This window comes from Pleurodeles waltl, chromosome 1_2 (assembly GCF_031143425.1).
Source record: "Pleurodeles waltl isolate 20211129_DDA chromosome 1_2, aPleWal1.hap1.20221129, whole genome shotgun sequence".
Lineage (NCBI taxonomy): Eukaryota > Metazoa > Chordata > Amphibia > Caudata > Salamandridae > Pleurodeles > Pleurodeles waltl.
Window position 1 is genome coordinate 894,903,552 of NC_090437.1, and position 25,952 is coordinate 894,929,503.

The 25,952-nt window shown below is 45.1% G+C and overlaps 1 protein-coding gene across 1 annotated transcript in view; it reads left to right on the forward strand.

Annotated features, from left to right (window-relative positions):
• The window catches only part of LOC138245998 (plasma kallikrein-like), a 525,156-nt gene that overhangs the window by 27,716 nt on the left and 471,488 nt on the right, over nucleotides 1-25,952 (forward strand). Inside the window, exon 3 of the mRNA XM_069200127.1 lies at nucleotides 21,818-21,977. Within this exon, the coding sequence (XP_069056228.1) occupies nucleotides 21,818-21,977 (160 nt within the window). The remainder of the gene's footprint in view (nucleotides 1-21,817; nucleotides 21,978-25,952) is intronic.

Consider the following 25,952-nt stretch of genomic DNA (forward strand, 5'->3'; position numbering starts at 1 on the left):
TTGACTTAGTCAGCCTCAACAGTCAGAGTCCTACTTTCAAAGTAACTGTTGTTGAAGGGCCTGTCTGGAAACCTAACGATATTGTGTGCTGCTGGACAGTAGGGCACTCACCTGGGGTTGCCTTATCCAAGAACCTCTAAGAGGCTACTCAGGCTTGTCTGTCCACTGTGTTCTTTGCTGATTGTTGCATGAGGCCTGGCCCAGCAGTGCCAGCCACGCATCTGATATCCCCTCAGCCCCACCTCGTATCCCCACGCTTTCTCCCTCCTCTGCGTGCAGTGCTCGGTTTCACTCGCAATCTACGGGGCCCTCCTGGGGTCAGGCAATTCTCCCTCTGTGTCCCTGGGAGGCCTCAATGTTGAGGTCAGACCGCAGGTCACCAGGACCCCCACACTGGGGCGGAAAGCAGCTAGATCACTGGTGTAGCCAATCAGTGCCATGGGGGATTCTGAACCAGGCTCCAGTCAAGGTTGCGATGAGGGAGACACCAGCAGGGCTCACGATGCTCAGTAGGAGCGCCAGGAGCAGACCAGGAGACTGTTGCACCATGGGGGCGCGGCCAGGGCTGATGGCGACTACAATATCTCTGCCGGAACTTGGTTCTTAGGTCTTCAGGGGGTCATGATGTACACTCTGTAGGTGGTAGGCACAGTATAGGCCAGCTATCTCAGTCCCTGTGCAGCTTGGTGAGAAGGCACAGCCTCATGGACATCAGTCTCAGGGTGACAGGATAAAGATTTGAGTCTGTGGTGAAAAATCAGGCAGTGCTTCTGTAGGCCTCTGGAGGCTCGGACTTTGATGCCTGCATACAACATACATACAAATCAGGCTGGTGGTATTGCCTAACAGTATCAACAAAAAGAACCAACATGCTGTTTTTTTAACCATGTGATGTAGGTAAATACACTCGATGCTTCATATGAAAATAACATTAGTGATATCAGAAACCATGTCTCTTCAAGCAACACTGTGACATGAAAAGAAAGCATTTTAAAAGCCGAATACGCTCAATCTGTGCATCAAATATAGGGGGTGATTCTAAGTCTGGCGGGCGGCGGAGCCCGACTGCCAGACTTCCCCCCTCCAGAATACCGCACCGCGGTCGGAAGACCGCTGCGGCTATTCTGTGTTTTACACTGGGCTGGCGGGCGACCGCCAAAAGGCCGCCCGCCAGCCCAGTGTAAAACTACCTTCCCACGAGGACGCCGGCTCAGAATTGAGCCGGCGGAGTGGGTAGGTGCGACGGGTGCAGTTGCACCCGTCGCGAATTTCAGTGTCTGCAAAGCAGACACTGAAATTCTTTTTGGGGCCCTCTTACGGGGGCCCCGCGACACCCCATACCGCCATCCTGTTCCTGGCGGGAGAACCGCCAGGAACAGGATGGCAGTATGGGGTGTCAGAATCCTCCATGGCGGCGTAGCTTGCTGCGCCGCCATGGAGGATTCATTTGGGCAGCGGAAAACCGGAGGGAGACCGCCGGTTTTCCACTTCTGACCGTGGCCGAACCGCCGCGGTCAGAATGCCCAGCGGGGCACCGCCAGCCTGTTGGCGGTGCCCCCGTCATTTTAGCCCTGGCGGTCTTGGACCGCCAGGGTTAGAATGACCCCCATAGTCTTGATTCAACAGTTCTTAAGCAGAAGTTCTCATCCCTTTGATTTTTTTATTGTGGGTTCTGAAGCCCATCCAAGGATAAATCTTCATCATATGAAAGCAAATTTGATGGCTTTTTTTCAACCAAATTAATTGAATCCCAATGCATTTCGGATAAGCAGGGGAACTGTGAGAAAATGTAACATACCTACCAATCAGGCTGGTGGTATTGCTTAACAGTATCAACAAAAAGAACCAGCATGCTGTTTTTTTAACCATGTGATGTAGGTAAAAACACCTGATGCTTCATATGAAAACAACATTCGTGATATCAGAAACCATGACACGAAAATAAAGAAAAATGTACTGGATGGTAATGATTTTATATCACACCGGTTGACTAAGCCAAAGTTGGTTAATGCGCATAAAGTGAAAAAACCATAACAAACACCCATGAGAAAGAGCCCTAAAGAACGTGCTACCAGGGTGAACATGCCAGATATGTGCTCATCATACCAGTATCTCATCAGGATACGCTATCTTGTAACTGTTGAAAATCAGAATGCATTCAATAACAAATGAAGGGCCAATGTGCTGGAAACCGCGTGAGCAACAAGACTTATTGGCCTCGTGTAATAAACTATGATGTGTTGCCGTATCATGCGCTTGACAAAACATGCAACGAACGATACATCGAAAGCTCATGGGAATTTAAAAACGTCTGAACAGCGACGAGTAAAACTTCCATACGATAAACTCAGTTATACGCACTGATTCCCTCTCGTAATGGCCACTACCCCAATGCTAACTAAGGTAATACGTACCCGTTGAATCCTGTTCTAACGAAGACTGCTCCTCCAAAGGAGGTAAAGTAACCACGCCAATTTTGACGTGCAGATATGAGGTTTAACTGATAACGACTACGCTTGTTTAGTAAATAGAGGAACTTCCTCTAAGGCGGCGTATATGTCTCGTTCAAGTGACAATAACTGATCAATCACAGACGTAAACAAACAACACCATGTGACACAAAGTGACTCTAAAAGTGAAACTCGCATGTGAGTTACCATGATCCTAATGAAAACAAAGTGCCCGTCAACATAAAATTATCAAAAAAATCTCGATAATGACAGAAAGGAAAAAAAACTGCAAGAGCTTAAGGACAGTGGAATAGTAAGTATAAAACTGAGGTATAACCATCCAGTACGTGACAACATACAGGGTGATGCCGATAACAACGCGAAACATAGTAACACATAAATACTCAATCTGAAAATGAACTTAAGGACAGTGGAATGGTAAATATGAGACTGGTATATACCCATTCAGTATATAACAATACAGGGTTAACTCCATGAGTTGGATAAGTTAAAAAATACAGAGGGCCTGGCTGTTACCGATGACAGTGTGAAGCCTGGTAACCAATACATATTCAGACTTCTAATGATCCGAATGTAAACAAAGTAAAGCTGCCCGCAACATTGCTTCCGTAAAAGAAACTAAAACCAAAAAAGAAATGGTATACATAAAGCATCATAAGTGGGTGACACAATCAGTGCTGCAGGCCCACAAGTAGTGCATGTAGCATTTAATTTACAGGCTCTGGACGTATGTAGCACACTTTACTAGGGACTTATAAGCAAATTAACTATCCCAAATAGTTTTATGGATACTGCATAGGCACCCTAACACAGGTTAGCAGTGGTAAAGTGCACAGTCTTAAAGCCATCAAAACCAAGATCATAAAAGTTGAGGAGGTAGGGAAACATTTTGGGGGAATGACCACCTTAAGGCTGTCAGGTCAAAAGGTATGAAAAACTGCTCATAGAGCATTAACAATGACATGAATGAGAGGAGGTTTTATTTTTACCCTTTCAGGAACTGCTTGGGTGCACCCAGGAAGTTCATTAAATTGCAAAGGGGCCTGTGTTTTACAAGTAAATGTAAGATGACACCTAGAGAAGACGTCTCTTAGTTCCCCCAGCTAGTTTGGCACCAAACCAAGTGGTAAGGCAGCTACCCGCAAAGCCGGTTTTGAGTAGCCATGATGAAAGGGACTGCTCATTTTCCTGGCTACCCCTTTTGGGGGACACACAGGCTGCCAGTACAATTTCTGTGTACTGTAGTGTAGTGTATCCCCAGTCTGGGTGCTGTAGGTCCTTGCCTTTGTCAAACTGAATTTTAGTGTTATATGTGGGAGGATACTAGTGATTACCATAGTGCACTTTCCTGCACACACAAAACCCTCTGAGCCCATGTTTAGTGTCATGAAAACTTTCTTCATCTTAGAAATGCATTTTGGGACATTTTACAGTAAGGCAGCAGGAGCTACTGGAGAAATGGGTTGGGTTGCCCCTTGGAACTTTTACTCAGTTGGTTAGGAAGGAACTGAGAGTCACACCCACCCAGTAGCTGATGCCAGCCATATTTGTGGCACATCAAAGCACTCTCCTCAGAACACTCTCTGACCTGTAAAAGAACAGAAGAAGGGCTGCACCTGCTAGGTGAAAACTGTGTGGAGACCTGCAGGGCTGAATTGGACTTTTCCTAAGTACTCTGAACGTTTGGACATTTTTGGAATTCTAGACCTCCGTAGGACTGGGACCAACCACCCAAGCCAATATGCCCAAGTGCTAAGGGCCATATTTATACTTTTTGACGCAAAACTGCGCTAACGCAGTTTTGCGCCAAAAAAATTAGTGCCGGCTAACGCCATTCTGAAGCGCCATGCGGGTGCCGTATTTATTGAATGGCGTTAGCCGGCGTTAGCCGACCGGCGCTGCCAGGTGTGCGTGAAAAAAACCGACGTACACCAGGCAGCGCCGGCGTAGGGAAAAATGGCGTTTGGGCGTCCCAAAATGGGGCAAGTCAGGCTGAGGCAAAAAAATCGTCTTAACCCGATTTGCGACATTTTTTTTGGGCGCCCAGACGCCATTAACATGACTCCTGTCTTAGCAAAGACAGGAGTCATGCCCCCTTGCCCAATGGCCATGCCCAGGTGACTTATGTCCCCTGGGCATGGTCATTGGGCATAGTGGCATGTAAGGGGGCACAAATCAGGCCCCCCTATGCCACAAAAAATAAAATAAAAAAATACTTACCACAACTTACCTTTTCTTCCCTGGGATGGGTCCCTCCATCCTTGGGTGTCCTCCTGGGGTGGGCAAGGGTAGCAGGGGGTGTCCCTGGGGGTAAGGGAGGGCACCTCTGGGCTCATTCTGAGCCCACAGGTCCCTTAACGCCTGCCCTGACCCAGGCGTTAAAAAGAGGCGCAAATGCGGGGTTTTTTGCCCCGCCCACTCCCGGGCGTCATTTTTGCCCGGGAGTATAAATACGACGCATATGCATCGGAGTCATTTTTTAAGACGGGAACGCCTACCTTGCATATTATTAACGCAAGGAAGGTGTTCACGCAAAAAAATGACGCTAACTCCATGAACTTTGGCGCTAGACGCGTCTAACGCCAAAGTATAAATATGGAGTTAGTTTTGCGTCGAAATTGCGTCAAAAAAAATGACGCAATTTCGGCACAAACTGAGTATAAATATGCCCCTAAGTATCTAGGCTGAAGAAACAGGTTTCTACTTTTGGAGCTTCTCTGCAGCAGCAAGTCTGTCTCAGTGAGCTTTGGGTGAGCAGGTATCTGGCTTTGTGTAACTCATCATCTGATACAGCCTGGAAACTTTTCCTGATGAAGGATCCTGAGCTTCGAAAAAAACGACCAAGTCCGAATGTAGAAATCTTGACCGGGCGAAGGCATCAAAATGATCAAGTATTTTCCTAGGCACAAAATTTGAATTTTCCTCCTTTGAACTTTTCCCAACAAAAGCAACAGCTTCAGGGGGACCTTGTCCAATGACTATCTGACTTCAAGAGGACTTCCTTGGATACAGTCTGCAACCCTGTCCTGTTGGACGATTTCGACTTTCATTTCATAGACTAAGTCTTAAGATAAAAACTAAGACCATGACAAACCTGGTTTGTGGATCCGATCCATTCACCATCACAATCGCCATGGAATCACACATAGATCCCTGTCTACTGTGACCATGGACAATCATTGCCGATTATTGCTTTTTGGTACTATCAGCTCCTTAAGTTTTCTAAAATTCAGATCTCCCTCTCCCTTTAATTAATTTTTGTTGATTTGTTTTAATTTTGTTAATTGAATTGCACTCTTTCTATCTAAATTGGAACGTGATTTTTTTTTTTTTAAACTTTTTTACTGTATTGTTGATCCTATGTGCTTTAAACCTTTGTTCTAAGTTAAGCCTGCTTGTTCTGTGCCATAGCTACCAGTGGTTATTATCAGGTTTAAATTACTGAAACCTTTGACTGGACCTAACAAGTTAGTGACTTCATTACTTCTGATGGACTTTCATCATTCTCTTAATAATTCACCTTCTTACAGACGTACGTTCATATTTTTCTTGCACTGTATATGTGTAAAGTGCTCTGAAGTTGCTTCTGTATGGGTATAAAATAACTATTTTAATACGTAAATAGATTTTTTCCCAATCCAGGAGTTGACATGACACAAATTTTGTGTGACACAATGCAATTAGTGACCGGGGTACGGATTACCAAGTATTAGGGCCAGTGTAGCTCTTGGAGCCTGAATACAAATCCCTTGTGACAGTAAATACACTTTTGAAAAAATTAAATGGATTCCCCTTTTAAGAGAGCATTCTCTCTAGCCCTGCCAAGTACCACGCTTCACGGGTTAGAGTGCTGTATTTTAGTGCTGGTGTAGTTTACATAAGAGATCACGCAAGATGTTGGTAAGTGGTCCATATCTTGTGGAGTTGCAAAAATAAATACCAATGTCGTGGGGCTCTGCCTATGTTTAAGAGCCACAGAATCTGATCACACAGCCTCATGTTGTTCCATTTTACACGTACACCAAGAAAACAACAAACTGTCTTTCTGCATGGTTTGGAAAAAGTCCTAACTGTCTTCCTTTCTTGGGAGCAGTTTTCATACCTCATTAAGTTCAAGCACTGGTTGGGGAGCTCGTACAGAACAATACCACTAAAGATCACACCCCTGAAAATTCAGGCACGGAGAATTGTTAGAGGCTACATTCCAAAACAGCGTGTCACCAGGGAGCTTGCCCATGCCCAACCAAGGCCTGATGTTCATTGCTAGGGAGTGGGAGTTAGAAGGAGAGATTGCCAATGAGAGGAAGCCTGGGGCAGCTGATGCATGAATGTACGTGCAGGAGTGCAGGAGAAGGTCCCTTTTCCAACCACAAATCAAAATATTGATTTTGATAGAGAATAGCTCCCTTTATAGAGGAGAAACACAATGACCATAATTTGTGAGATTTGTTTTGCTTGATTTGCTTTGAGATTTGATGGGACTTGTAGTTTTAATAAAATGGACAGCAAGGCATGTTTACTCCATTGCCAGGCACACATAAATGGAAGCACAAGTTATTCAGCAGAATAGAGAACATGCTTGAGACTGAAGTCTGTATGACAGCATCCACAAATCCTAGTGCAGTGCTCCGTCATGACGGGGTGCCCTTGAGGACCAAGAGAGGGCTAGCAGCATAGGTAGCTTTGACAACCATGACTTAAGTGCCTGTATAATCCCCAAACATAAACTTGTCACCTTCATCATGTATTGTCATGTACTCTTACCACACACTGAAAGATATTTACTTGTGTGAAATTTTACCATTATCTTATGCCAAGGATACTCATCTCCAACAACGATATACATGGATTGGAAGGGGTATTATTATGCTAACATGTCACCCCAAATGCCAACAATATGTTAAAGATCCATCATAGTAACAGCGGGGGAGCATGGTTGTTGTCAAGAAAGCTCTCAGTTTATTAAACCTACTATTGAGTATGCCAGAGACTGAAAACATATGGTTGCCAATTGTCTCAATATGTCAAGTGTGGGTGAGTTTAATACCGGAGATAGCCATAGTATTGTTAGAAATACCCACAATATATCAAACATTGCCAACTAATATGCTAGACATAGCCACACGCTCCTATCAATGCCCATTTTATGTCACAGGTTAGGCCCCTGTCATATCAGTGATTGGCAAAATGCTGTCTACAATGGCTACACAATGTCAAATGTCGCCACAGTTATTCCCCCAATAGCCAGATCTCACCACTATTATTCCAGGAATAGCCAAAAAGCTGCCATGAGTTCCTACTGTATGTCAGATATGGACTCACACACACACATACGAAGAGATTGTTGTCTCTCAGCCCCTGCCGCCAGTCCCAATCATTACATATTGAGTGCTGGCAGTGAACTTCTGGGCCTCAAGGCACCTCGATATCCCCCTGCCAACTCCATGGTTCATGCTGCAGTGTACAGCTCATGGCACCAAGACATGTATGGCTAGGCTTCCCCAGAGCTCAAAATGCAAATACAGCAGCAGTCATTTCTTTGCTTTTTAAGCTTCTGAAGAGACCTAGCAAATTCTTCAGGGAAGCCCAGGAATTTCAGGGTAGAGAGACCGGTGACTGAGAGGCCCAGGGTGTAGCTGATATATCAAGAGCAGGAAGTAAGGTCTGAAGATATTCAATAAGGCAGCAAAAGTTCTCCCAATGCCCCCCTCTTTCTCCAACTGGCTGGGCCTCCCAAAGCTTGGCCAATGAGCAGAGAAGGCGGTAGAGTAGGTTGTAGTGTAGTAGGTGTTTACACCAAGTTGTCTAACAGTGGTTAGTTTCCACTGTAACCACACAATGAATAGTGCTTTCCTTAGTCCTTTTAACAGTGGGAACAAGCAGAAGTCATCCAAGTTAAATTCTAGACCTGAGATCGAGCCAAAGTATTTTAATATTGCCATACGTAATCTCAGATTAGTATTATGTTCTTTGAGGAACACCAGTGCATCATCTCAGCATAGTGATATGATGGTCCACTTTCCCTCTACACTTATCGCCCAGTCTGGCCCCTTGGAGGACAGCAGGCATGCCAGCAGTTCCAAGGCAAATGCAAATATAATGGGTAAAAAAGAGATCCCTGCCTGGTACTCTGGTTCCATGGCATCTGGCCCAATCCATGACCCCAAACAACCTTAACTTCAGTAGCGTATTTCTACCCAGGATGAATTCGTTTTGGTCTAGGTATATCAGTGATTATGCTACCGGCACAAGGCGAGTCATCAGTATTCTTCCCTGTAAGTTATAGTCTTGAACCAGGAGTGATGAAGAACAATAGTAGGCTACATTTAGAGGCTCTCTACCTTGGTTTATAGGGACCACCAGCAGACTGTCCCTCATTGAAAATGGCAAGGCCCTCTTTATTTAGCCATCTTGTGTATCTTGTAACAGTTGAGTGACCAGCCTTAATTTAAACTCGACTGAAAAACCATAGGTGCCAGAGGTCTTAACTCTTGCAATCGGTACAAGCACCAATTGTAATTCCTCCACTATTATTAGTTATTCTAACTCCTGATGTTATACCACATTAATGGATGACATAACCATGTGCTCCAAATAAACAGTATTTGAGCGCTCTCTCAACTTACTGTCCCTTATATAGCGCCCGATAATACTCCTCGAAAACCTGTTTGATCTAATTTTGTGTATTCACAATGGTGACCTGTGTTCAGAGCAAAGGTATTAAGGCTCTAAGGGTGTTTGATTTGAGCAACTATGCAAGCAACCTTTCTGCCCTGTCTCCCTCATCGTGTTTAAAGGCCATGTATTCCTCCTAATCTAAGATATCTAATTTGTCAAGCAACTCTCTGTATTCTATTTTCAACTTAGTAAGTGGATGAGTTGAGTCACTATCCGAGACATGGCCTTCTTAATTTTACAGATCTAGAAATAGTGCCCTATTAACACCATATATTGTCTTCACACAAAGACCTCTTGTTACAATTTTGAAGGCGTCCCACTCTCTTGTGGCATAATTGGCTGTGTCTGAGTTTTCCGAAAAATAATGGTCAATGCAGTCTCCTATAGTGGCATCGAGTGTCGGGTCTTATAATGCCTCAGATGGGAACGTCCACATAGTTGTTTTTGGACACAACCTACCCAATGCGAGGGATGTCTTGAGCAGGTGGTGGTCGCAGAGTATGCACCCCTAATACACCATGTCAGCCACCCTCAAGCAGCATCAGTGTTACAGTAACTGAGGTCTATTCTAGTATACAGGGCATACAACTCAGAGTAAAGTGAGTAGCCATCTTTGACGGAGCTCTTGGAATAGAAGGTGTCTTTGCTACTCTACATCTAGTACATGTTAGAAACCACACATCAGATACAGGGCATGTGCACGTGTCTAAGGAGTGTAGTGTCAGGGTAGTGAACAAAAAGTCTGATTCATTTTAGGGGCATATAGTGCAAAATTACAACATTTCCTCAGATAGTTCCGCCTCAATTGCCACATATCTCCCTTTCAGGTCTATTCTAGAGTAATGTAGTGCAAATGAGGCATTTCAAATGAGAACCGCTCTGGAAAACCATGAGTACACGGTTTCAACCACTGTACCCCACTGTTTCCTGCCTAATCTATGCAGATCCCTAGCAATGAAATGTGTCTCTTGCAAGCATGCAAAGTGTATGTGGTAAGTTTTAAAATATGTATGCATTTTGTACCTTTTTATGAGGGCGGCCATGCCTCTCACTTTCCATGTCAGGACATTGCACATGACTGAGGCCCTTTATTGTCACCTTGCATGTTTTTATGCAGAGATATATGCTCCCCTTGGTTTGTGTTGCAGATTTATCCTCTCATACTCTCACCTGTTCTATGGATTACATATTATCAATTGCTTGCCTGTTCTATGGATTGCATATTATAAATTGCTTGTCTTAATGAAATGATAACCAAACTCCAACCCCATACCCCGGCCAAGGTACTCAAAATCACTCAGTCAAAAACACAACACTAGAAACTTGCATAACCAAAGCTGCTATTTCAGATATGCCAGGTGCTATAATGGACAAAAAGATTCCTGTCCTGCACATACATGCATAATTCCATATACCCTCTCTCCAGTGTCATCTCCTGATCGGTGATATAATCATACATAATTTTTACCGCATCTACTCATGTGCAACATTTTTTAACTTATGGATGATTCTTAGAAAAGTACATAACCGCACACTTAAAGGAAAGTTGGATCAAGTGTGCAATATTTGAAGCTATACAGCACCTCCAAGTCTGATCCAAGATCTCTGGCCCTGAGCAGTTGTGTTGCTCCACTTCTGCCACCAACAGTGCTCTCTCGCCCTGGTTGCTTGTTTCGAAGTGTGTTTGCCACATAGTCATCTGCTAAGACGGTGTCTGATTCAGACTCTTGACCAACTTCAGTCTTTGTCTTCACCTGTCAAGGGGACTGCCACCCCTTTGCCTCCAGCCATGGCCAGGCCTCAGGTGATGTTGAAAAGAACAAAGCATTCTCCCAATCTATTACCTTGCGCTGGGTGGGGAACATGAGGGAAAAACACAAGTCCAATTGTTAAAGTCTGTTTTTTTACCTTCAGAAAGGATTCCCTTTTGCATTGGATCTCTCATGTGTAGTCCAGGAAGATGTGATTTACTCATTTCCATTGTCCATGGCCCCTTGGTTCTAGAGACCTACAATACATAGTCCCTGTTTCAATAGTTGAAAGGTTTTGCCACTTCTGGCCAAGGGGCTGGGCACCAAGTGGGGGCAATGCACTTGCAATCTTGAGAGCCCGCCACATGGGAAAAAGGTTGAGAATTTGCCTCCCAGCACTGTATTTGCCAGTCAGTTCTCCAAACAAAGCTCCATGATTGGGCTTTAAACTCACTATGCTAGACTGATTAGCCTGATGTTATTGCTGCATGAACGATCCTCCGCATCATCCACCTTCCTCCTCAGGAATTGTACTTCATTCTGATGCTACTCAAGTTGGGTTTGCATGTCCTTTCAAGTCCGCCTCATCATGGCCAAAGTGGATTGTGGAGTGCATTGTTTTCAATCATTTTCTTAAACTTTCCGTAGTCTGTTCTGAGCAAGCCAACGTTGATTAGCAAAGTGCCAATCTTGGAGTTCCAGAGTGGACTTAGGGCCTGATTTAAAGTTTGGTGGATGGGGCTAATCCGTCACAAACACAACAGATATCCTGTTTGCCGTATTATGCCGTTGGTGTTGGCTGTGGTTGCTACATGAATACTGACCTTAAGGACTGCCTTTGGTTGCTATGATGAACTCTATGCCTCAAGAATAAATTGGGCTCGAACCTTTCATGGTGTCATCGTGACTATATATTCAAGATTGGACACATTGAGAACTTTAAATCATTGATTCATGAGTGCCCTGACAGTTGTTTTTGTCTGTTTGCCGTATTATGCTGTATTATGATTCCATTTTATCCTGTGGAACTCTTACGGCAGGCAGGATATCCGTCTCGTTTGTGACAGAGTTTGTGACTGAGTAACCCATCTGCCACGCCCCTTAATGTCCAAAATAGATTTATTTAAACTTGCCAATATGCTTGTGGAGAGTTTTTCTTCCAATGTTGGTGTCTTTTCTGCTTGACCTCTATTACTGTGAAGGACCATATAAGTGTCAGGTGTCACCACCAAAGTTGCAACTATTTAAATACAGCCTCTCCGCTGTGGGATCACAGAGCACAGGGTCTCAAACACACTGTTACAGGCAGACATGTATCACCTATGTGGCTCAACTGTCAGAGATTGTGAATGGTCCTCACCCAGCAAGGTAAGGTGGAGCCTGTTCCTTATCTCTCAAGCATAATTTGTGACGCAGTGCGATAGTACCTCCAGTGGCGCTCACTTCAAGATCAAAAATAATTCCCAGAAAGGGCTGTGGTCACAATATTGTCTAAAACATAGAAGTTGCCCAATGTGTTGCTGCCAGATGTGATGATAGAAATGCTCCCATATCTGGCAGCAACATCAGTGCAATCCTCCCCCCACCATCAGTGCCACTTGTCTCTGACACCCATCTCTTCTGGGGCAGAGCCAGGCTTTGCAATTAACTCATATTGCTGCTCGGATTCCTTGGGCCATTGTTGGTGTCATTCTACTGCTCCAGTAAAGCGGTGTATACAGTGCCCCTGTGCCAACAGGCTGAAGGTCTAGCTCCCATGCTGGGGCTTTGCCCTTCACTTCAGGCATGGCTCCAGTGGCACACGCAGGCCTTGCTCCTCCATTGATGTTCATGCGTCCCCCCCAAATCAACACACACCACAGGAAATGGTCAGCCATCACACAGTGGAGAGCAGGGTATCTACTGCATCACAACCTCAGGAGAGAGGCTGCATGATGACAATCTTTAAACAAGAATGCAGTAGGTCTTACGTTTGAGAGAGTTAAAGCTATTGGCGTTGTAAATGACAATGTATTTTTCCTATCTGCTTTGGTTTGGAGTGTAGTGTATGTATGAACAGAGACACAGCTGCAGCACTGTCTAGAGGACTAAGAATGGGGAATTACCTCTGGAACAGAGACACAGCTGCAGCACTGCCTAGAGGACTTAGAATGGGAGAGTTAGTGACAGGAATGGAGAAGCAGCTACCAGCAATGTCTAGAGGGCTAAGAATGTGGAATTACCGCTGGGAACAGAGAAACAGCTGCAGCACTGTCTAGAAGATTTAGAATGGATGACTTACTGACAGGACCAGAGAAGCAGCGAGCAGCACTGCTTAGAGGGCTAAGAATGAGGAAGTACCACTGTGACCAGAGACAACTGCAGAACGGCCTAGAGGACTGAAAATGGGGGAGTTACTGACAGGATTAGAGAAGCAGCTAGCATCACTGTCTGGAGGACTTCGAATTAGGAATTACAACTGGGACCAGAGAAGCAGCTAGCAGCACTGCCTAGAGGACTTAGAATGAGGAATTACCAATGGGACCAGAGAAGCAGCTAGCAGCACTGTCTCGAAGTCTTAGAATGAGGAATTGCTGACAAGACCAGAGAAGCCACTGGCAGCACGTCCTAGAGGATTACAAATGAGGAATTGCAGCTTGGACTGGAGAAGCAGCTGCAGCACTGTCTAGAGGACTTAGAATGATGAATTACCACTGGGACCAGAGAAGCAGCTGCAGTATTGTCTACAGGAATCACCACTGGGAGCAGAGAAGCAGATAGTAGCATTGCCTAGAGGACTTCGAATGAGGTATTGCCGACGGGTCCAGAGAAGCAGCTTGCAGCATTGTCTAGAGGAGTAAGAATGAGGAATTACAGATGAGACCAGAGAAGCAGCTAGCAGCACTTCATGGTGGTTCCAAACATTTTTAGCTCGCAGCTCCCTTGACCTATTGCCCGTTGGCTGCGGCTCCCCATTATGTTATTTTTTTTGGCTGGTAGGGGGATGTAAGCCTGCACTAGTGAGTTCTTCCATTTTTCTCCCTGAAAATAATGGTGCCCAGGCAGGCAGATTGAACTAGGGTGCCTGGACCACTGAAGAGTAAGCAGAATGCTTGAAAATCCAAGACAAAATGGAAGAAATGCAAACGGAGGCAAAAGGAAAAACTATCTTGGGGGGTTTGGGTGTAGGTGTGAGGTGAGATAATAAATGGTAATTTTAAACAACCTTTGCCATCATAGTTTAGCTCTGCAAAAATCAGAGACTGATGTTATTTATCAAACAGCCCTTCATCCCACGATGAGCTCAAACCTGCCTGCAAGCTACAAACTGATGTTTTGTGAGTGCATTTCATATGTGGGAGTGGAGAGGGACAGGCTCCATTGGGCTTTGCATTGAAGAGTGCTGTGCAAGTCACACTGTGGCCCCAAAAGAGGCCAGTGCTGCTTCCTGCCTTTAAGCCTGCTGTAGGAGGCTGGCCTGGATTATAGTGGACACCTGATGGTACTTACACCTTGTGCCAGGTCCAGTTATCCCTTACTAGTAGATTAGTAGTGTTCTAGCAGCTTAGGCTGATAGAGGTAGCTATAGCAGAGCAGCTTAGGCTGAACGAGGAGACATGCAAAGCTCCTACTATACCACTTATATCATATAGCACTGTATCATAAGAATCACAATACTCAGAGTTACTAAAAAAAAGGTACTTTATTTTAGGTACAATGGGCCAAAAATATCTCAGAGGATATACTTCCTTGGGAGGTAAGTAAAATACACAAAAAGATACCCACAAACCAAAATCAGGTAAGTAATCAGTTAGAAAAGTAGTGCAAACACTGTACCATACAATAGGATGCAATAGGCATAGGGGCAACACAAACCAGATACTAAGAAAGTGGAATGTGAACCACTTAAGGACCCCTGGCCTATTGTAGTGTGTAGAGGGGCGCTGGGAGTGTAAAACAACCCAAAGACCCTGGAAAGTAGGAGTAAAGTTATACTACTTCCCCAGAAACACACTAAAGTTGTGATAGGAGATTCTGCAAAGACCACAACAGACTGCAAAGCACTGAAGATGGATTCCTGGACCTGAGGACTTGTAAAGGAAGGGGACCAAGTCCAAGAGTCACGAAAGTGTCCGGGGGGGGGGGGAGGGCAGGAGCCCACTAAAGCCCAAGATGAAGGTGCAAAATGGGTGCCTCCGGATGGAAGAAGCTGAATATTCTGCAACAACGAAAGGTGCCAGGAACTTCTCCTTTGTGCAGAAGGTGTCCCACGGAGTGCTGGAGGATGCAGAGCTGTTTCTTTGGAGAAAGACAGCAAACTAGCCTCGCTAGCTGCAGAGGTCACGGTTGAAGAAAAAGGGTCCTGCCTGGTCCCAGGAAGGACCAGGAGTTCGTCACTTGGAAGAGGAGACAGAGGGGGCCCTCTGCAATACAGAGAGCCCACGCAAAAGAAGGCAGCACCCGCAGAAGTACTTGAAAACGGGTTCAAGAAAACTGAGCACAGCAGTCATCTCAACACTACAAAAGAGGGTCCCACGAAGCCGGTGGTCAACTCAGCGAGTTGAGCAATGCAGGGCGGAGTGCTGGGGACATGGGCTAGGCTGTGCACGAAGGATCCCTTGCAAAAGTGCACAGAAGCCCTAGCAGCTGCAGTTCATGCAGTACACAGGATTACTGTCTGGAGAGGGGAGGCAAGGACTTACCTCCTCCAAATTTGAACAGTTGGACCACTGGACAGTCAGGGTCACTTGGGTCCACCACCTGTGTTCCAGGGGCCACGCTCGTCAGGATGAGAGGGGTCCCAGAGTACCGGTGACGCTGAAGTTTGGTGCCTGCTGGAGTAGGGGGAAGATTCCGTCGATCCACTGGAGATTTCTTTGTGGCTTCAAGTGCAGGGTGAAGGCAGACACAGCCCCCAGAGCATGCACCACCAGGAAACAGTCAAGAAAGCCGCCAGGATTAGGCGCTACAATGGACTGGTAGTCTTCTTGCTACTTTGTTGCAGTTTTGCAGGTGTCCTGGAGCAGTCAGCGGTCGATCTTTGGCAGAAGTCGAAGAGGGAGATGCACAGGAACTCTGGTGAATTCTTGCAAGTCGTTATCTGAGGAAAAGCCCACCGGAGAGACCCTAAATAGCCCTCAGAGGAGCATTCGCCACCTAGTGAGGTAAGCACCTATCAGGAGGGGTCTCTGACGTCACCTGCTGGCACTGGCCACTCAAAGGCTTCCACTGTGCCCTCACACCTCTGGATTCAAGATGGCAGAGGTCTGGGACACACTGGAGGAGCTCTCGGCACCACCTCTGGGGTGGTGATGGACAGTGGAGTGGTCACTCCCCTTTCCTTTGTCCAGTTTTGCATCAGAGCAGGGACTGGGGGTTCCCCGAACCAGTGTAGACTGGCTTATGCAAGGAGGGCACCATCTGTGCCCTTCAAATTATTTCCAGAGGCTGGGAGAGGCTACTCCTCCCCAGCCCTTTACACCTATTTCCAAAGGGAGAGGGTGTAACACCCTCTCTCAGAGGAAATCCTTTGTTCTGCCTTCCTGGGACTGGGCTGCCCAGACACCAGGAAGGCAGAACCCTGTCTGTGGGTTGGCAGTAGCGGTAGCTGCAGTGAAAATCCCAGAGAGCTGGTTTGGCAGTACCCGGGGTCCATGGTGGAGCCCCGGGATGCATGGGATTGGCACCCCAATACCAGCTTTGGCTTGGGGGGACAATTCCATGATCTTAGACATGGTACATGGCCATATTCGGAGTTACCATTGTGAAGCTACATATAGGTATTGACCTGTATGTAGTGCACGTGTGTAATGGTGTCCCCGCACTCACAAAGTCCGGGGAAATTTCCATGAACTATGTAGGGGCACCTTGGCTAGTGCCAGGGTGCCCTCACACTTAGTAACTTTTCACCTAACCTTCACTAAGTGAGGGTTAGACATATATGTGACTTATAAGTTACTTAAGTGCAGTGTAAAATGGTTGTGAAATAACATGGACGTTATGTCACTCAGGCTGCATTGACAGTCATGTGTAAGATTTGTCTGAGCTCCCTATGGGTGGCAAAATAAATGCTGCAACCTATAGGGATCTCCTGGAACCCAAATACCCTGGGTACCTTGGTACCTTATACTAGGGAATTATAAGGGTGTTCCAGTGTGCCAGTTAGAATTGGTGAAAATGGTCACTAGCCTATAGTGACAATTTTAAAGACAGAGAGAGCATAAGCACTGAGGTTCTGATTAGCAGAGCCTCAGTGCCACAGTTAGTCACTTCACAGGGACACACATTCAGGCCACAAACTATGAGCACTGGAGCCCTGGCTAGCAGGATCCCACTGAGACAGGCAAAAACAAACTGACATACATGTAAAAATGGGGGTAACATGCCAGGCAAGATGGTACTTTCCTACACCTGCTCAGTCAAGGGCACCATACAGGAACCAGAGGCAGGCAGCCCTGTGTTTGTGCCACTAAGGAGGCAACGCCTCAGTTTGAGCCTGGTCATTAGGAATAATATTATCACCACTCTCCTCCCATTTATGGAGCATACCTTGCTACACTCCCAGTTGATGTAGGAGGCACAGTGAGTTTCTTTTGGTAGACAGAAAGGAGCGCACCCTTACTTGTGAAAGCAAGCATGGAGAGCTCTGGAGGATGGACATACGGATAGGCAGACTACATGTATCTACGATTAAGATAAAGTAGTCAAGCTCACCACATGACCTGGTCCTGAATAGCTACATAATTCCAATAGATTTAACTAATATGAGTAGTCAATGCCACAAACACCCTCATGATAACACCGTCAGTGTAGTTTATATAAACTTTTGGGCAAGTCATGCCTTCTTTTCCTTCTGGAACTTTCTCTGTTAAAGGTAAATAATTTCAGATCCTCCACATAGACGACAGTGAGAAACAAACTTTACAAACATGCATACTCAGGTTTCAAGTTTGTTCAAGGTAACACATAAGCAGATGCTGTCCTGAACTTTTACACACAGCATTCTTCTATATCACATTACTAAGCTTGATGAAATGGGCAACGCACATGCAATCATTAAATTGTGCTTCTAGGAGAGATAGAAGATTGAGTTACATGGAGTGAACATATCTATAGGCAAGGGGCATCACCCTGAGGCTGCATTGCTGGTGCTTACCTTGCTGTCATCCATCAGGCCCTAACATCTGCTGGCCGGAGCAGACCCACGCACTGCCGCTGCATGCACCTGCACAGACGTCCTCTGAATCTTCTAGAACCTTGTTGGCGAAGTCCTTCTTCTCTCTTTAGAAGAATACCCCTGCTGTTTGTATACAATCTGACAAACAGAGAAAAGTGTCAGGAGGTCCAAGTTCTCGGGATCTGCACGATGCTGATAAGGGTGCTACTTCCAGGCAACACCAAAGTCAGATAAGAAATAACCCAGAAAATCCAATAACACTGTGGAGTGGAACTAGCGCATTCAAAGCCTAAAACGATTACACAATTTTCTAAGCAAAACATATATTAGTAAACATGTAACCAACGTCCAAAGAAAATGCCCCGGAGAAAAATGGTTACTTTGAATCGCATTGAATACAAGGGCTGATAGAAACGATGTTGCTATGCAACATCCTCTTAGCCATTTCACTGTTCAAATAAACTCTGAATTCGGAGTTCACAGAAAGGGCAGGAATGCCCTAAAGGAAATTTCTCACTGGCGCGAGCCTGCCGCTTGCTAAAGGAAAAATAGGCTCAATTAAATCTCAACAGCAGCGCAAAAGGGACCTGCTCTTCATAGATGCTCAAAATAGGAAGCGTCGGTTGAATGGGTGTGGCAGGTATTTATAGCCTGACCACACCCAAGAATAATTATCGTCAGGGGAGGCTGGGAAATGAAGTCCTCCCTGACTTCCTGGTTCTTTTTCTACGGTGATGTGTGTTGTGTGTGCTCAAATAAGGATGTAGAGTCTTCACCTTAGTTCTTGGGTAATGAACAGGGCAGTGATACCACCAATGGCCCAATCGTTTAGGCAGGTGACTTTTACCACACAAGATGTGTGGTTTCACAGAAATGGTGGCTGCAACATATGGGTAATTGCGCCCACGCGCCACTAGGGTCCTGACAAAAAGAGGGCCGAGCTGGAAGCAGAATGTACACAGATAATGCAGGGAGTGTGAGTTTTTACTCTACTCGTTTGGTTCCCACACTGTGTGTAGACCCCCTGGCTAGTTTTGACTGCGTACAGGGGAGCAAATTGGGAACCAAAGTGTTCCATCGCATTCACAATGTAGCGAGCAAAATCCATGCACTGGAATCTTGTGGAAATTGTGACTCTTCTGGTGTGGTTCATGGTACACACATGCAGGCATAAAATTGGTTGGGAAAAGAACAAGGAGCCATGCATTCGTGAAACCTACCAGAGACAAGAGTAATGTGCTGGCTGGAAAAATAAATAAGTAACAACATCCTGAAAAAAGCAAACACTCATAGAGGACGTTAACTGAGATCAAGAATGCTCTGCAAATGAAAAGGGAAGCTTTGCCGAATATGAGCAGGAAACCAAGAAAAAAAGTCCAGAAAAAACAGATAACATGACAAAGCATAACTATACAGTAGTTAGTCCTTGCTTCAAAGACAAAAAGAAAGGACAAAAAGGCATGACTGACCAATAGCAAACAAGGATCTTTAAATGACACTAAAACTAACAAATACAATGACTTTCAGCCCATAGAAGTATACTAAAAGGCATACTAGAGGCAATACGCTTATGCTCAACCTAAAAAAGTATACAAGAGGCTGTACGCTTATGCTGAATCTAAAATGGGTGCACTGGCCAGAGCTTGCAGAGAGGTGACTCATCGGTCACCATCTTGGGCCGTCAAATTTCAAGTTGTAGTTATAGGTATTGTTTTGATTAATAAATGGACACCAATTTGGTAGATAAATTAGGCAAAATAAATTTCATGCAACTTTATTAAGCTGAGCCTGTAGATAAAGTTCTAGCAAACAAACTGTTGTTTCCTGCACAGTGGTATTGACTGTGATTTAGAAACAACTGGATGCAGTTTTGAGTATCATTTAACATTAGACAAGCAGGTAGCCAAGACAATGGAGTAGTATAGGCCTCCCTCTGCTGTCTGGCTGCCATCTAACTGGCTATTTTCACTGATTATGCTCCTTCTGGAATGGTGGAATGCATCAAGGCAAGTGATTTGGATTTTAGAATCAAATCATCCTTCCTACACCACAGGTAGTTTTTCATTCGAATCAGGGACATTGTTTTAATTTTCCTGTACGTTTCTTACATTTCTGGTGGATGAAAGAAAGAAAATGCACATTGAAAAGCCCGCTTGTATGGGGCAGCAATTACAATCTGCTAAAGCCAGTGGTCCTGTGATAGGTGGACCACCGGTCAAAGGTTTCTGATGTTGGGACCAGTTGAGGTTCTGTTATCACAAACCTGGCAGTTCCCCCATCCCAGAATAGCAGCTATAGCAGATTATGGTGAGTCAAAGTCTCTTTGTGCTATGTCAGAGTTTGCTATCATATAATGACCTTAATTTATGTGATTTGTGTAGGGTGCTGGAAAGCAATGTCTTAATTTAGCATTTAATAGTAAAGTAGAATTCTGGTTGCACTACAAATGTCAGCAATTCTTGCCATGGGTAAAATGGGGTAGGGAGCATTGCAAAAATGGTTGGGAAAATTACAATTGGATTTACTACATGTTCAAGAAATTTGAAGCATGTTGGCAAGCACACTGCTTGTTGTCTGACTGTAGCATTAGATATGCTGGAAAGGAAGCATACATTTTCAATGTAGGGTGCAGGCTTGTATTTCTAATGCATTTTAATGTCAATCAGGACATTTTTTATTTTCTTCCATCAACTCCTTCCATTGCTATCACAATGAACACATTTTCCCAATGCCCACTTCTCCCTATTGGGTTGAGGAAAGACAGGACAACGTGCCAGTTTTAATACAAGCGAAGAATGGTGTTTGTCACTGAGCAATTCTAGGAAAGGAAACATAATTTTGATTTGCACCCTTGTTTTCTAAAAACATACTTTTGTTTTTGTGAAGCTTATCGTACAAATTCAATTAAAATACTCCAAAATGCTTTTGTGAACAGACCCCTCTGTCTTTTTTGCGAAAATAAATGGTGGTCTATGGCTACCATATTTAAGAGTAATCTAGGAAGTAAAAATGTTAAATGAAGTGCAACCTGTATAACACATGCCATCATAATTCCAGTTGGCAGTGTACCTCATTTATGTATTTCATGTTGAATGTGCCATATGTTCAATTGTCAAGCATTGTTGGTTGTCTGGATAAAGGGAGCTCATACATTTACCTAACTTGAAACACTATGCTTGTTGAACATTCAGGGCCCGATTTAAATGTTGGTGAAGAGGGAACTCCATCGCAACGTGATTCGAGTGCACCGTAGTTTGAGGATGGGGAGACTACCCTGTCTCAGCTGTGGTCAGTTAGAAATTTGGCTATATGTCTGCCCACCTAATTTAGATGGGTGATATATAGCTATTTTTCAATGCCTACCACTGTTAGAAAAAACCTGCGTGTAAGGGGCATTAAAACATGAACAATCTCCCCCTTGCCATGGGAGGAAACATCCATGTCAGGGAAGATTTTTTTTTCATTTTCAAAAACAATATCCAACAATACATTGGCAGGAACCGCCGTGACAGCAGTTCCTGTCAGTGCTTGAAATGTCCGCTGGGCCGATGGACAGCTCTGTCAAACATGACAGAGCTATATGTCAAAGTTACACTTATTCTTCAAATTACTCCATCACTGTGAAGTAGATCTAATGGAATGCCAACATTTAAATCAGGCCCTCTTTTGCTGTCTGTAAGGTTAATGCTATTGCTATTGCTTAAAAAAAGTTGACCTACAGCACAAAATATATGCTGACACAGTGTGTCTTTAAACACTAGGCTGCACGTCTATGCTGTACAAAGACATATCCTTCCAAGGTGGAGACTTACTTTCAGTGTTTGCACCAAGTGTTGAATATTGCCAGACAGCTTGCACCTTTGACCCACAGTGCTTGTTCTTCACCTATCTGCCTGACAGCTGGTCTAAAGAGTCTGAAAGGTAATGTACCCTACATTTGTCTTCTGAAAGTGTGTTTAACTAATAATGTCATTAGTGTAACTGTTCACCATTCAAATAGCAGACACCATCACCTTGCTGATATTAGTTTTGAGAAAAGTTTAATGTGAAGCACACTTTTTAGTCTACTCCCAACACTGATATTTGGTAAAGATACTTCACCTATAAAAATATATCCTTTATAGAAAAATGGTGATTGAGTAATTAACACAGGACCTCCTTGCAATAGGTGATGAACAACAACAATGGAAGTATAATGTAAATTTGCTACATGTGAAATGTGGTGTGAGGATGTGGGTGTATTATATGGGATGGCTGTGCAGCCTTATTGTGGAATACATTCACAGAAACTGTCTTGAGTCCAGTCAGACTCATTTGAAAAACCTTTCGCTCAACCATGGGTAGCCATTACTTTGAGCAGCAAGGCTTGCACAAAGGAACAGTGTAAAGCATTTAACAGTACTAAACAAATAGATTCTATTTTGTATGATTTTTTAGAGTGCAAGATGAACATAATCCACAAGAGGGTTCCGGAGTTAAAGATTTGTAAAGATTTATTACTTTGTAACTCTACAGCAAATAATCATTGGTCATTTTAAAGTTTGCTACCATTTGAAAAGTTTGTACGTTCGGCTACTCCAGCCCGGCTTAAACAACCAAATCTGACAGGATGAAGGTTAAGAGGACCAGTAAACAAACCTTGGACAGTTACCTGGCCACCAGAGCATTTTCCAGTTCAGTGACAATCTTTACAACATGACCACCATAGACTTTAATGGGGTGGTCCTGATGCTGGGAATACAGGTTGAAAAGATGCTCAAAAAGCTCCTGTTGCTGTGTGCTCGATGGGGATGCCTTTGTGGTGATTCCCCAGTCCATAGGTCATGTGGGGCAACTTTGGCCACAAAGGTTAGAGTCCCACAAAGTCCTCTCCTAGACAGTAAAAGGCCAGCTGCTGCTGGGCTACTGGTCTCCAAACACAACGGTCACAGGAAAATCCTGTAGTGGAAACTAAAGTCCCTCTTGGGCAACCAATCTGGACTCTGATGACACTCTGGGGTCTGGTTGACTTCAGTGAAACGTTTGGCCACTGAGGATCAGTCTCTTGCGGTACCCAGTGTCAGTCAGCGGTGATTCCTCTGTAGTGGCTACTAACCTGCTGGTTTGGGCTTCTTCAAATTTAATGTTGCTGGTGCTGTTCTGGGGCTCAGGCAATTGAGCTTTGGAGACACTTCTTCAATCTGTGGCTAGGATCTGACTTCTCCCTGAGCCAGAAGCCACTGTCACAGTAATCTTTTTTTCTCTTTTGAATATTTCACGGACGTCATCTTGATACCTGCTGTAAAAGAGTTCCAAACTCAGGGTGCTCACACAGAAATCTTTTTTTTAGATCCCTACATTGACGTTTCAACAATGCAGCACATTTTAAGATTCAACTGTATTCTACAGCCATTTAAGCATGCTCAGAACAGGAAAGCTATGTTTGTTCTATTTAGAAACCAGCCTGGTACTTGAGTAGACAATAGCCATTAGTGGGGGCAGTGTATACCAGGGACACTTGTGAGAAGCGAGCTTCATAGTCCACCCCAATTAGCATGAAAGACTACACCACTGTTCTGAAGTTATCATCTGGGATGAAGGTCTTAGTTCTTCTAAGATGCCTGAGGTAAAATGAAATGACTTTAACCCCTTCTGTGTCGGGGACGTAATGGTTACGTCCTCTGTGCCGAAGACGTAACCATTACGTCCTCGGCACTGAGCTCAGTGGGAGCGCTAGTGCTCCTTCTGTGGGCTTCCCTCCCACCCCCCAAGGCAGGGATAGAAGGGGAAGACCTTCCCCTTCCACCCCAACCCCCCGAACCCCTCAGTGACGTCTGATGATCTCAGCGCACATTTGCGCACTGACCTCATCAGAGGCCACTTCCCCATCGTGCTGGAAGCTCAGATTCCAGCGCGATAGGAAGAGAAATGCTTTGCATAAGGGGAGCGACCCCTTGGGCAAGGGTTGCTCCACAGGGGGCATTTTATTTCAAGGCCTTTTCTGCCCCCGGGGCAGATCGGCCAATTGTTATTAGGCTGTTCTGCCCACCACTAGGCACCAGGGATCATTTCTTTTGTTGTTTTTTAAATTTGGAGAGCCACCCCTTAGGCAGGGGTGGCTCCCCTAGGGGGCACATTATATTTAGTCCATTATTGCCCCCCTTGGGGGCATATCGGCATATTTTTATGAGGCCAGTCTGTCCCCAAGGGGGGCAGAAACCACTAGGCACCAGGGATCTTTTTTTTTTTATTTAGAGGTGGGGAGCGACCCCTTAGGCAAGGGTCACTCCGCTGGGGGAAAGTTGTATTTAGACCATTTCTGCCCTCCTTGGGGGCAGATCGGCCGATTTTTGATAGGCCAATCTGTCCCCAAGGGGGGCAGAAACCACTAGGCACCGGGGATTTTTTTTTTGTGCAAATTTCACGCAAGGGGAGCCACCCCTTAGGTAAGGATCGCTCCCCGGGGGGGGGGGGTGATTTATTTTAGGCAATTTTTGTCCCCCCTGGGGGCAGAAACCTCTAGGCGCCTGGGATCATTTTATTTGTTTATTTTTGTTTTGTTTTTTTAGATGTGGGGAGTGACCCCTTAGGCAAGGGTCGCTTCCCTGGGGGGGGGCAAATTTATTTTTGGCCATTTCTGCTCCCCTTGGTGGCAGATCGGCGGGGGGGCAGAAACCACTTAGGCACCAGCGATTGGTGTGTGTGTATGTGTGTGTTTTCTTTAGGGGGGCAGCCCCTTGGGTAAGGGTCGCTCTCCATGGGGGCACATTACTGTTGGCCATACCTGCCCCCACTGGGGGCAGATTGGCCTATTTTTGGAAGGCCCATCTGCCCCCAAGGGGGGGGGGGCAGAAAGCCCACCAGAGACCAGGGAAATTTGTTTTAAAAAAATACCCTCATCTCAAATAAATGGGGCCAAAGTTGTTCTGCCCACCAGTGGGCAGATGGGGCTATTACCCCTGATCCACACCCCGGGGGGCAAAAAGTCTACTAGATGCCAGGGAATAAAAAAAAAACAGTGGGGTGGTGGCTACCAACCAGTATGGGCCTGGTTATGCCCCCACCCCAACTGTAGGGGGTAACAGTCTTTCAGCTCTCCCCTGCACTCTAAAACATCTTATCCCACAGCAAGCCAAAAGACTTTTGATTATTTAGGGTTTTGGTTTTACATTTGGGCCATGAGAGCTTGGCTAACTCTCAAAATCATCCCACTTAGAATGGTGAGGGCTGCACTTTATGGACTTTGGGACGCTGCCATGTAGAAAAATCCACAAGACCTAGATACATCTGAAAACTAAACATCTGGGTGATTCCAGGGTGGTGTGTTTCACAAGCACCCAGCATCATTCTCTTACCCACAATGCCCTGCAAAACTTCAACTCTGCAGGAAATCACACATTTTTCCAACGTTTTTGTGATGGAATCTTCCAGGATCTGCAGGAATCCACAAAATTCCTACCACCCAGCATTGTCTCATCCATACCGATAAAAATTCTGCTGCACTTGTCAGCCTAGAAATGTTTTCTTTCAAACTGCCCTTTTGGACCCGCTTTGGTTCCCCCTCAATTTTGACATTTTTTTGGCTCTTCCCTGTCACAAGCACTTGGCCAACCTACACAAATAGGGTATAATTTGTACCGGGAGATTGAGGGGAACAATGGGTGGTGTGAAATTTGTCCCAGTGCGATGATCCCACACAGAAATGTGGGAAACGTGTTTTTTTAGCTAAATTTGAGGTTTGCTGAGGATTCTGGGTAAGAAAACATTGGGGGTTCCACGCAAGTCACACCTCCTTGGACTCCCTCGGGTGTCTAGTTTTCAGAAATGTCTGGGTTTGGTAGGTTTCCCTAGATGGCTGCTGAGCCCAGGACCACAAAAGGAAGGTGCCTCCCGCAAAAACAGGTAGTTTTGTATTTG